This window comes from Protopterus annectens, chromosome 7.part0, assembly GCF_019279795.1.
Source record: "Protopterus annectens isolate FY-2018-M chromosome 7.part0, PAN1.0, whole genome shotgun sequence".
Classification (NCBI taxonomy): Eukaryota; Metazoa; Chordata; order Ceratodontiformes; family Protopteridae; genus Protopterus; species Protopterus annectens.
This window is the reverse complement of record NC_056739.1, coordinates 1,624,976,266-1,624,989,843: the sequence shown is the minus strand read 5'-3', so window position 1 is coordinate 1,624,989,843 and position 13,578 is coordinate 1,624,976,266. Positions and strand designations below refer to the sequence as shown.

The following is a 13,578-nucleotide window of genomic DNA, read 5'->3' as shown; positions in this document are numbered from 1 at the left end:
AAAACTTCTTTTTGGAACACCATTGCCACTTCTTCGTAAATGTCTGTATGCCTGTAGTTTATTGAGACTGTTTATTCTGTTTTTGTCAAAATTGGAATAGGAGATAGAAAATCCCTTGAAAAGTTTGGAAAAGGAAGGCTGTAAAATCTTAAGAGATTCTCTGGATCAGCTTGCTCCTTTCTTCACATGTTTTGATCACCTCTGCAGCAAAGGTGCCAAACACTAAATCTCTGTCGAAGAGAGAATTTAAAATCTCATTTTAACATCATCTGGGAGGTTCTGAAAATGCAGTCATGCAAACCTCCTCAAAACAGTACCACTAGCCATAGCTTGGAAGAAGTATCAACAGTCATACACACAATGTAAACAATGAGAAGTGACCCGTGCAGTAGAAGAAACTAAGTTATTTAAAGCAGATAAAATATTCCTCAAACTTTCAATTTGTCAGAATTTTAACATATGAGCCCGAGAATTTAAAATTCTGAAAGTCAAAGTTGCAGAAATGCATACTTTTTTTTACCATACCTATCAATAATTCCCCCATAGGGAATAGTGTATAAGAATTTAAAAGGCTGAGGAAATTCATACATCCTATCTGCCTTTTTAGGAGCAGCTGGCTGACTGTCGGGAAGAATGCAGGTTGTTCACACGCATCCACTAAACCAGACAGAACAGGAAGAATGTGTGTAGGTTCTGAAAAATCCTTCTGTAACAACTCACAGTATTTTCTGAGGGACTGAGAAACCTCAGTGTTCTTCCACTGAAAATATTGGCACCTTGTATCAATAGTCTCGGAGAAAGAAATTCCCACAGGAAGAATCAGAAACTGAGCTCCCCTGTTGGTCTGAATTAAATCTGAGGAAAAATCCAGTATCCATCCATATATTTTCCTATTCAGATTCAGAATCTTAAATCTCTTTCAAAAAAAGAGGAATCCCTTTTTCTTTTACAATAAACTACTTTACAAGGAGAATCGACAGCCTGAATTAAACCCTGAGCCAGACCAAGCAAACTACTCCTATCCAGAGAAAACAGAGAAGGGGTAGATACATGTTTGGTTTTCTTTTTGACAGTAAAATATAGGGCCAACAGTGTTAATAATGGCAGCTGCAGCTTCCCCGTGGATGGTTCAGCTTTTTTCAGGTTTTCAGTTACTTTACACCACTTTTAAACTGACAGAAAAAAAAACACAAGTACTCCATTTAAAAGTACATTACAGTCTGGCGACAGGCAATTAAAACACAGCACTCCTTGCTTTAAAATAACTTTCCTGAAGACTAAAGTAATAAAACAACAACAAAATTAAGAAAAATGGAAAATTATTCCCCCCAAGACAACGTTTCTGCCCAGCAAAGGAAAGCGTAGGCCGATCAATTTTGGAAAGCCTCAGAGGAATGTACTCTTCAGTAGCAGTAAAGGTCTGAAGGGATTTGCATCCAAACTTGTCTTTACGTCAGCTCAGCTAGAGCTACCTGACAGTTTGGGCATGCAGCAGGTGCCCTGAAGCTTTGGAAGCTGGCCGGCTGTTATATCTTTGCAAGATATAACCCATATAGCTAAGGCTACTTAGCACTGATCATTCAGACATCTAGTGTTATGGTAAGTTTACTTATACAACTGTAATTTACACTTTGGATATTCACAGACATTTGAGATGAGTATACCGGGATGATTCATTCTGTTAATAAAAAAAATTTCCCTCTTTATGTATTTATCATTTCCTTTTCAAAGAAAGATGGGAGAGGGCATGTTTTAAGTACCTAGTAGCAACTTATGCAGGCACAGAAAGTGGCTGGAGTTCAGAATTGAACCATGGCCCAGGGAGCTGCGATGTAGAAATTTATTCATTTGAGTTTAACCATGTTTAGGTACAGGGCCTTTTTCAATATCTACCTGGGCCATAAGGCAAGACAACATATATTAATCAAAATATGTATATTGCATGAAAATAAAGGAAAATGTTACTATGGTTTATTTTCTTTTCTGCTACTGCATGTGTATCTGTGTCAAGTTTTAAAAATGTCACGTTTAATAATGATGTTAAATAAATATGAAATGTGCAAGGTGACAGTGTAATATGAGATACACAATGAGATAAGCAAGTATAGTACATAAAGAAAAAATATTAAAATCGCAATAAGTACACTGAGTAAACAACAGAGAACTCAAGATGATAGTGTATTAAGCATTTGCGTACAAGGTGTAAATTGACAATGTCAGCACAGGAACATTTATATTTTTTCTGTAAATATTATCTTCTTAAACAGAGAGAGATCTTGCATAGTAGTAATATCAGGAGGCAGATTAGTCAGGCTGTATGGGTAAGTTTGGTGAAGATCTCTTGCAGATGACTATGGTAAAAGGAGACTTAATGAGTTTAATGCCTGTTCTGCTGCCAAAAGTATTAGAAGATTCAGGGATAGGTACTCAACTGGCAAGTGATCTTACTACTGAGAGGTTTTGCTGCCCAAGCCCTTTAAGAAAGGAAAAGAGAATTTATTTCAAAACAAGCTGTCAAGCAAAAGATATTAAGGTAAATGCATTTGTTCATTCTGCAGGCGGGTTTCTTTTTCTGTAATATACTTTGGGAATATTTCCAGTCAGAAAATATTACTGCTAACATTAACTGTTTCCATACATTCACAAAGCACAGCAAACGGGAAAATCAGTCTATGGTTAGTAATGACTTTCAGTACTGTTGTGTTACAGGGGATCCAAGTGAGCTTATGGAGTTCCTTTGCTCCATTTTTATGAGAATCTGTTTGAATCCCCAGATAGAACTTTATACTTCCACTTTATAAGTTGTTTCATGATAGTTTTCATTATATGTTAAATTCATACTTAGATTGTAGTATTTGGATGTATTTGCTGGATGTTTAATTTGTAGTACTTAATACATTTGTAAAGTGTTTAGATGAAATGAAAAAAAAAATACTATTATCTATTAGTATAACTAGACCAGCTATTTACTCTGTCACGCATGCCAAGATCTGTAACCTGGTCCCAGTCACAAAATTTTGTATTCATGTCTTCATAAACAGGTTTATGAACACTTCCTGTAAATATGATACTGTTGTATTTAGAGGGCCTGTAGCGCAGAGTCTTATCCAATTCTTGTCAGCTCCAGAATGTTAGAAAGATATTTTCTGTTTAGAATTAAATTACCTGATAAGTATGAGGTGGGTGGGGGTACCAAAACCTAGCTGGCTAAGATCTAACGATGCATAACAATTAACTTCAAGATTGCCAGTGCTAGGGCAATGTCTTTAAGAGATTTATAAATTCTTGTATGTTGTTTAGCTCAGCACTTTTGAGTTTAGCTTAAATACAGACATCAGAAGGAATACCTTTTACTATAGTAATATTACATTTGACTGAGTATCTGCACTTGCCAACAAGCTGAGCCATTTTGAGAATAATGTCCCCATCACTAGAGGACTTGAAGCATATCATACTTTGTCAAAAGAACCCTTGCTGTAAGAAGTTCTTTAGGCAAAATGTGTTGATGTCTTACATGGTAATCAGATCACAAAATCAATTGCAAAATGTGTGAGTGTAAGGAGATGAGCCATATGGCGAAGAGAGAGGTGGCTAAGGATAAGTCATTTGGAGAGTTGTATGAAAGGTCGGGCACTATGGAGGGAGAAAAGGACCTGTACTGATTAGCTAGACAGAGGGACTGAGCTGGGAAAGATGTGCAGCAGGTAAAAGTGATGAAGTAATAGGAAGCATACTCAAAAGTGAGGAAAGTGTGTTGAGCAGATGGAAGGAGTACTGTGAGGGGCTGATGAATGAAATGAATGAGAGAGAGAGAAGGTTGGATGATGTGGGAATAGAAGTGCAACGGATTAGCAAAGAGGAAGTAAGCACAGCTATGAAGAGGATGAAGAATGGAAAGGCTGTTAATCCAAATGACATACCTGTGGAAGCATGGAGGTGTTTAGGATAGACAGCAGTGGAATCTTTAACCAGATTGTTTAATGAAATCTTGGAAAGTGAGAGGATGCCTGAGGAGTGGAGAAGAAGTGTTTTGGTACTAATTCTTAAGAATAACAGTGATGTGCAGAGCTGTAGTAGCTCCAGAGGGATAAAATTGATCAGTCACAGCATGAAGTTATGGAAAAGAGTAGTGGAAGCTAGGTTAAGAAGGGAGGTGATGATTAGAGCACAGCAGTTATGGTTTCATGCTGGGAAAGAGCACTACGGATGCAATGTTTGCTCTGAGAGTGTTGATGGAGAAGTATAAAGAAGGTCAGAAGGAGTTGCATCATGTCTTTGTGGACTTAGAGAAAGCATATGACAGGGTGCTTAGAGAGGAGTTGTGGTATTATCTGACGAAGTTGGGAGTGGCAGAAATGTATGTAAGAGTGGTACAGGATATGTGCGATGGTAGCATGACAGTGGTGAGATCTGTGGTAGGAGTCATGGATGCGTTTAAGGTGGAGGTGGTGTTGCACCAAGGATCAGCTCTGAGCGCTTTCTTATTTGCAGTGGAGATGAACAGGTTGACAGAAGAGATCAGACAGGTGTCCCCATGGACTATGATGTTTGTAGATGACATCGTGATCTGTAGAGAGAATAGTGAACAGGTTGAGGAGATCCTGGAGAGGTGGAAATATGCTCTAGAGAGGAGGGGAATGAAGTTCAGCAAGACTAAGACAAAATATGTGTGTGTGTGAATGATAGGGAGGATAGAGAAATGGTGAGAATGCAGGGAATAGAGTTGGCGAAGGTGGATGAGTTTAAATATTTGGGATCAACAGTTCAGAGTAATGGTGTATGTGGAAGAGAGGTGAAGAAGAGTGTTCGGACAGGGTGGAGTGGGTGGAAATGAGTGTCAGGAGTGATTTGTGATGGACTGGTACCAGTAAGAGAGAGAGAGAGTGAAAGGGAAGGTCTACAAGAGGATAGTGAGACCAGCTATGTTATATGGGTTGGAGACGGTGGCATTGACAAAAAGACAGGAATCGGAGCTGGAGGTGGCAAAATTAAAGATGTTAAGATTTGCATTGGATGTGATGAGAATGGACAGGATTAGGAATCAGTATATTAGAAGGACAGCTCAGGTTGGACAGTTTGGAGACAAAGCCAAAGAGGCGAGATTGCATTGGTTTGGGCATGTGCTGAGGAGGGATGCTGGATATATTGGGAAAAGGTTGCCAAGGATGGAGCTGCCAGGTAAGTGGAAAAAAAGAAGGCCTAAGATAAGGTTTATGGATTTGGTGAGAGAGGACATGCAGGTGATTGGTGAGACAGAGCAAGATGCAGAGGACAGGACAAAATGGAAACAGATTGTCCGCTGTGGTTACCCCTAACAGGAACAGCTGAAAGAAGAAGTGCTACACTTTAATGACCATCTGTACAAAAGCTGGAGTCAGTTTCTGATGAGAATCACTGTGTCAGCCATCAGCAGCAAAAAATAATACATTTTTCCCCAGTTCACAAAATGATGTGACAGTATAAGTATCAAGTTAGTGACACTCTGTCTATATAACAGTGAAAAACAGACACTAATATATATTTAGCAATTAAACATATACTGCCTGTGTACCTTCTAAACTGTGTCTGTGGAGGCATGTGGTGTTGACATAAACACTGTCCCTTGATCAAATGAAAATCATAACATATCAAAACGTCACCTTCAAAACAGCAGTAAAATGGGGGCGTGGCCAAGGATGAACACAGGATAGCAGCAGATTTCTTCAGCTCCACCAATTTCATTACATTGACAGGAATTAATTACTTAAAAAATTAATTCTTGAAGTAATTTTCTTTCTAAATATGTTTGTTTTATATAGTTCTTGAACTATATCTAAAAAAGAAAGGAAATCTTAATAATATTCCTGTCAGAAATTACTTTGGAAATTTTCCTGTCAGTTTATCAGTCTGAAATGTGTTCCAGTAAGACAAATTCTCAAGACTCCAGCATCAAGAAAGAACTTCAGTCTCTGATAATTATAGTCCAGCAACTTACTGCTAAGATGGATAAAATGGATACTAAAATAGACACTTTCATAGAAAAAACTACAAAACAAATAGACTTGTTACATATGGACCTGCAACAACAGAAGATCCAGATGACAGGCATAGAAGAAGCTGTGAATGACATGGAAAATAAAATACAAGAACAGGAAATCAACATTGAGTTTCTGCTGAAACAAAATACACATTTACAAACAAAGCTGGATGACCTGGAAAATAGATCTAGGCGCAATAACATTAGGATTTTTGGACTGCCAGAAAATATTGAAGGTAACAATATTACTTCTTTTTTAACAACATGGCTCCCTAAAACTTTAGATTTACCAGAAGCATTCTCTTTTGGTATCGAAGAGCACATAGATCTATAGCTAATACTAACTCTAACAAAAACTATCCTAGATCAGTTATAGTTAGATTTCTATCATCTTTTGATAAAGAGATGGTTCTTAAATCTGCTTGGGCTAAAGCTCCTGTTAAGTTTGAGACAACTGTGCGTTTTGACAATGACTATTCTTCCATGGTAATTGCTAAAAGAAAAGTTTTTCTGCCACTAATAAGGGAGCTTAAAAAAGCACAGTTTAAAACATACCTTCTGTTTCCTGCCAAGCTTAAAATCTTCCTTCCTGATGGCCCTAAGGTCTTCGATGATTTAGACTCTGCTTTACTGTTTGTCAAAGAAAAAAAATGATTTTGGATAAAATAGAAGAAATGGAATGGGCTAGTTCTTCATTAAAGAGATTGGCAACTGAAGCTTCCTGGAAGACTTCAGAGAAGAAGAAGAGACTAAAAAACAAATGATTTGTTATATGTTTTTTTTCTCTCTCATCATTTTAGTTCATTATTAATCTTTTTGAATATAGTTCCTGCATTTCCAGAAAGCCACAAATATTTTGGAAAAGATCAAAGTTATTCTCTATGTGCAAAGAAATGTTTTGTTTCGTAACCAGTCAAAATGCCTGAGGATTTAATGGCAGGCTGTGACTCGATTTGTTTTTCTTTCTGAAAAAAGTAAGGTTAGTAATTTGATACATTTTTTTATCTTTACCTTTTTTTTTCCTTCTTCTTTTATTATTTTCTCTGTTTAAACAATGACATTCTATTTAGATTATGTAGTGGGTAAAGGGTGGGGGAGGGCAGGGAGAGAACAGTAATGAAAATATCATTAATAGAATAATAACATATTTATTTCTTGTAAAAGTTTATAAGTTCTTCAAATGCTATTTCTAATTATACTTTCTTGATTATACTGCTTATGCTTGTTTGTAAATAATCTGTAATGCTTTAACTAATAATAATCAGAACTAAATAAGAGTAAATAATATGTTTTATTTTTAACTCTATTAATATAAACAGTAAGTAACATTCCATTGTATATACTTCTTACAGCTTTCTCTTACATTTTTATTTCTGCCTCACTCCCTTTTATTTTCTACTCTCTTTTCTTTTCTTTATTAATATATAGAAATGCTTTTGACTGTGTGGGCACAGTGAATAATAGGATTTGTATGAAAATTGAGTTGGGAGAAGAATGCTGAGTTTTATTGCTTGTTGGTAATTTTGAGTTTAATTCCACTTGCATAGAGGCTGTGATGATCTGTGGAATACATTGTGGAGGTTCTGTCATGTTTAGATGCATTTACACTGCTAAATGAATGTTTGTCACTAGTTTTTAATAAGTTTCCCGCCAAAATGTTAAGAGAGACAATTTGGGATGTGGGCTGTCTTATGCACAGTGTCCTTGAGTTACCTCAGAATCTTCAAATCACAGAATTCTCACAGAGAAACTGAAAGCAGTTAGTATAAACATTGACAAGGTTATCACACTGACACACCACAGATTCAGGAAAAATACTCTGTTCATAAAATATGTCAGTTATAATGAGTTTAAATGATGTAGTTTCTTGTAGTAAGTAAATGTCTTATTTTAGAAGGCATAAAAAATGAAACATTTATTTAAATGTTTTTGAAAATCTACTTAACAGCAGCATAATAATCTGTGTTAAAAATTTGTGTTCCAAACATATATATTTAATTCATCTGATTGACAAACATAAATAATCTTATAACTCTATTCTGGAAGAAATGTCATGTGATATATTTTAAAGCAGTAGGTTAGCATGATTGTAAAACCTGGTTACCAATATGTGTTTGCTGTGCATTATTTTGTATAAAGCAGACAGATTTATTCTAGGGACAGCAAGTAGGATAATGCTCTACAAAGACACAACTCAGTGAGATCAGATATATATATATATATATATATATATATATATATATATATATATATATATATGTGTGTGTGTGTGTGTGTGTGTGTGTGAGTGTGATGTTTTTTTTTCTGAGAATCTGCATAACTATCTAATATGATTTATAATAATTTCTATGAATACAATATTTTACTCTATTGACAAAATGAATGTTTGCCACAAGTTTTAATAAGTTTCCCGCCAAAATGTTAAGGGAGACAATCTGGGATGTGGGCTGTCTCATGCATAGTGTCCATGAGTTTCCTCAGAAGCTTCACTCACAGAATTTTCACAGAGAAACTGAAAGCAGTTAGTATAAACATTGACAAGGTTATCACACTGACACACCACAGATTCAGGAAAAATACTCTATTCATAAAATATGTCAGTTATGATGAGTTTAGATGATGTAGTTTCTTGTAGCAAGTAAATATCTTATTTTAGAAGGCATAGAAAATGAAACATTTATTTAAATGTTTTGGAAAATCTATTTAACAGTAGCATAATAATCTGTGTTAAAAACTTGTGTCCCAAACATATACTTTACTATAACTCATTTAATTCATCTGATTGACAAACATAAATAATCTTATAACTCTATTCTGGAAGAAATGTCATGTGATATATTTTAAAGCAGTAGGTTAGCATGATTGTAAAATCTGGTTACTAATTTGTGTTTGCTGTGCATTATTTTGTCTAAAGCAGACAGATTTATTCTAGGGACAGCAAGTAGGATTGTGCTTTACAAAGACACAACTCAGTGAGATCAGATATATATATATATATATATATATATATATATATATATATATATATATATATATATATATATATATATATATGTGTGTGTATGTGTGTGTGTGTGTGTGTATGTATGTATGTATATATGTGTATGTGTATATGTATGTGTGTGTGTGTGTGTATATGTGTGTGTGTATATGTATGTGTGTGTGTCTGTGTTTATGTGTGTGATGGCTTTTTTTTTTTAGGTAATAACGCAGGTGTTTCTGAGAATCTGCATAACTATGCAATATGATTTATAATAATTTTTATGAATACAATATTTTACTCTATTGACAATAATGAGTTTAAGTAAATGCTCATATACAAACAATTCAAGATTTTTTGGAAGCTGTTGATAGAATTCACATGACAGAAAATAGATGCATCTTAATGCATGTAATGTCTGAATCATATTAGCCAAAGTTTTTGATTTAAATGAATGTTAGAACATAATTTTCTCTCCTCTTGATTTCTAACATTAAGATTATTTGAATGCTATTAGAATACAAGTGTTATATATTACATAGATCTATATAATAGTATGAACAGTTTTTAAAAAAAAGTTTATTTTAGTTTATATGATGCTGTTTTACCAAATGTGTAGTTTTGTCTTGATAGATAATTGAATTGAAAACTGTTAACCTCAGTTAAATATAACTAGTATTAAATTGATAAGGTGGTAGCTGAGGTACTGCTGCTTAGGGTAGGGGTTAACTTGAGTAGTAAATACTGCTCTAAGTTGGAGTTTTCAACTCCAGGCGGGATGCAAGGTTTAATCCTTACATTATTTTCACTTGTTCATTGTTATATGTATATAGTTTTGACATCCACAATATATTTTGTACACTCATTGTCACTACAAACAAAATTGAATCCTATACAAAATCCCATAAGAGATTTAATAAATACAGCTATATTTAAAGGTACACCTAAAACAGCAGTAAAATGAAAAAAAAAAAAAAAAGAGTTTCTGACCTTAGTGCACTGAATGCTTTTTATTTATTTATTATTATTTATTATTTTATTTATCATTTGTTGACCGGGAAAGTCCGACTAGGTTCCACAGAGCCTGTTTTCAGCGGAGGCCCGGGGAGAAAATGCTCCAGATGCATGTCTTTTGAATGCATGCTTTTCACTTAGAAATCCAGTGATTACCATTAACATGTATGAATGTGACTCTTTAATCACTGGCTCCCTCTCTGATAATGGAATGATATAATTATAGTGTAAACATTGGCTCTATATAATTGTCACTGTTGAATCAAGTGACACCCCGACTCGTATGTGCAAAAATGGGAAAAAGGGGTTGAGAATGGATGGTTGGATGGATCACTGTATGTGTGCATAGTAAGTAGCGAACAAATTCTACCATAGTAATTGCTAATCTGTATGCAGGATTTAGGAGTGTGCGACTGCTGTTTTCACCGTACAGTGGAGACTGCCATAAAAGCTGGTGCTTGAATTGTGGCACCCCAGCAATGTTGTTCTGCAGATGTAATGTATTTAGCCAGCTAATGCTTCAGTACTTATCAGGTGCATTCAGAACAATGTGAATAGTTTAGTATAGAGTGGGGAATGGCCAAACACAGAATAATGACACCATAAAAACACGGATACTACAAAGACCACTCTTGTACTTAGAAAACACAACACTGGAATGTCAGGGATCGCATCACTGCAACTTTAATGCACTTAGAGCTAGAGAGGGACTGCCAGTGAATGAGCAGTTGGACTTAGTTAAGAGTTGTGAAATGTTCCAGCCAAGAAGAACTTTAAGGGTCATTAAAAAAACACCTCTGGTATGTAAATATGTTAGTTCTGAAAATAAGTTTAAGAAACTACGGCTGCATAAGTCTGTCAACTCTCCATGAGGTGCACTATTCACATGTCAATGCCAAGACAGCTTTGAATCTCTGTGGATGCTTGTATTTGTCCTTTTACAGTTTCAATTGCTCATTATGCAGTAAAAGTTTCATATATTGCCATGTCAATAAACAGCTTACTGTAGCTGAAACATTTAAAAGCGTATAGCCAAGTAAAATAAAAAAGTAAAATCCAGGTGCCACTGGTGTGCCAATTTGTCCAACACTAGGAAGCACCTCAGCAGAACCCGAACTGTGCACAGTATTCAGCTTACAAAGTTTATCACACTTACAGCTACTGTTCATGGATTATCTCTGTGGGATAAGGATGCTGCTGAACTGAGAAGACGAGTCAGGAACAGCTGTTGCACTTGAAACTTTTAAAGAAACATAACCAGTTAAAATTAAATAAAGAATTGTGCAAGATACCACAGCAGAACTCATATTCTGAGCAGCACTTAGCTCTCCAGAAAACAAAAACAGGATTATCACAGGAGTTAGCTGTTTATTTAACTTTTTTTTTTTCCATTTTTGGAGATCAAAATCCACTCCACTAAGTCAGCAGCTACTACTGAGGCCTTTTTTCAAAAGTTTTGCTGTCCAAAGTATATATGAGTAGATGTGTATGAAAAGGGATTACAGCAATCTAGAAAAAAAAGGCTACAAGCTGTTGATGGTACCAGCCTCCCACCAGTTTGGCCACTGGTCTGTCCATCTTTACTTATTATAATCTAGTGATAACAGCAAATGGACTATTCAATTTACTTAGGAGAACCTTATAACAATTTTTTTGCTCTGTTTTTTCATCCACACATCTGGCTGTCAGCAGAATGTGCTGTCTCTCCTGGATTGCCAAATCTATCTACTCCCCCTAACTTTCTTGGATTAACTCCATGTTAGGGTAGGAGCTGGCAAGGAGGTCAAGGCATTCTTGGGGTAGCATTATACTGCTGTTGTGGGAGTATTTCTAATTTAGACTCCACGAGGACAAAATGTACAGTAGGCATCAGTGCTGGATCACCACTCACTTCAACAAAGGGATGATGTCAGCAAGACCAGTGGGACAGTCCTTGGACAGCACTTTGTGTGTTATCCCAGTCTCCAACAGGGAAACTGAATTGTCACATGTGCCCCAGGTATGTATCTCTTCTTTTACCTTCCCTCTCCCGGGATGAGTATACCCATCTTCCCCTGCAAGCACCTCAAATGCCTGAGCCACTAACTGAATCCAAGTCATCTGGGCTGTAGTCAGAGTTTTGCCCATGTATGCCACAGTGCTGGCTGCTGAAAAGAACTGTTTAACAAGTCTACATAGTATGTACAGGCATCACCTCACCATCTACTCTTATAGGGTGTGGTGCACTTGATATAAAGGATGAGAGATACAGTTAAATTGCTTTCTCAAGAAGAACATAATTTGCTTCAGTTGTCCTGTAGGGCACGCTTTAGACCATCTGTCTATTATGAAAACCAGTGAGCTTACTGCATGGTATTCTCACACTTAAAAGATTTTCTGCAGTTGATCTGATGTGCTTAGACATGGTAAAGTCTTAAGTTTAATTATTTTGGCTGCCAAAAAGGAATTACTACAAAATGGAAATCAAAGTCTAAACCAGCTGTATCTGAAGTATTGTTTGTTTGTCTTTTTGGCTTTTCCCGGTTAGGGGTCGCCACAGCGTAACTCCGGTCAGCTAATGATTGGCAGTAGATTTTTTATGGTGCCGAGTTGCCAGCCCGACACCCAACCCTTCAGCAAAGGCACACCCATTCACGCATGTCTTTCGGAGCCCACTCGACCGTGGGGAGGACATGCAGACTCCACACAGAAGGCACTCCAGCCATGAATTGAAGAAAAGAACCTCTTGCTGTGAGGCAACAACGATACCGCTGTACCACCGTGGCTTCCTAACTGTATCTGAAGTATTGAATATTGTAAAAGAGATAAAAGAACTGGAAGATGGATCTTTAGAAAAAGGAAGCAGAAAATTACATAAATAAAAGGAAACTGGGAATAATACATGTAGAATAATGTTCAGGAGGAGTGAGGTTTAAGGGAAGGAAGGGCTTGTGCAATTTGTAATGTTGGACTGGTAATAATTGTAAAGAAAGAATGTGATGTATAATGAATGTATGTAAAAGGAGAAGAATGTTATATGGTCTGTTTTCTTTTCTGTTAATGTAGGCTTGGCTCTGTTTAAGTGATGATTTAATAAAGGTGTTAAAAAAGAGCCTAATCATATAAATACCTGCAGCAGTATACTCTCAAAATTGTACTTTATGTTCTGTTACATTAAAACTGTAGTTATCGTGCAAGTAAGTCTGCCTGATGAATTTAATTTTCTTAATTTCTCTTTCTGTTTTTAACGTTTACCTCCCAATGTTTAGTTTCAGAAGGAGCGCTTCAACATCGACATGCCACATAGATTTAAAGTTTACAATTACAAGAGTCCTACCTTCTGTGATCACTGTGGTAGTCTTCTCTGGGGCTTAGTAAAGCAAGGATTAAAATGTGATGGTATGTTGTTTTGTAATTTATATCTTTTTTTTTTCTCAAATAAAGAGCATTTTGTATTGCTTGTAGTATGGACACAATCTGGCATCTGAATCTCAGATTTGTAGTAAAAGAAAACCCACCCTGTTTATATGTATCCGTGTACTCCCCAGTGGAGAAATTTGAAAACTCATTTGTAAAATTAAATTCTTTG

The 13,578-nt window shown here is 36.0% G+C and overlaps 1 protein-coding gene across 5 annotated transcripts in view; it reads left to right on the top strand.

Annotated features, from left to right (window-relative positions):
• Positions 1 to 13,578, top strand: part of PRKCD (protein kinase C delta) — a 2,080,121-nt gene that overhangs the window by 1,304,708 nt on the left and 761,835 nt on the right. For all 5 annotated transcript variants that reach the window (XM_044078172.1, XM_044078174.1, XM_044078171.1 and 2 more), the window contains one exon: positions 13,259 to 13,388. In XM_044078172.1, coding sequence (XP_043934107.1) covers positions 13,259 to 13,388 — 130 coding nt within the window. The remainder of the gene's footprint in view (positions 1 to 13,258; positions 13,389 to 13,578) is intronic.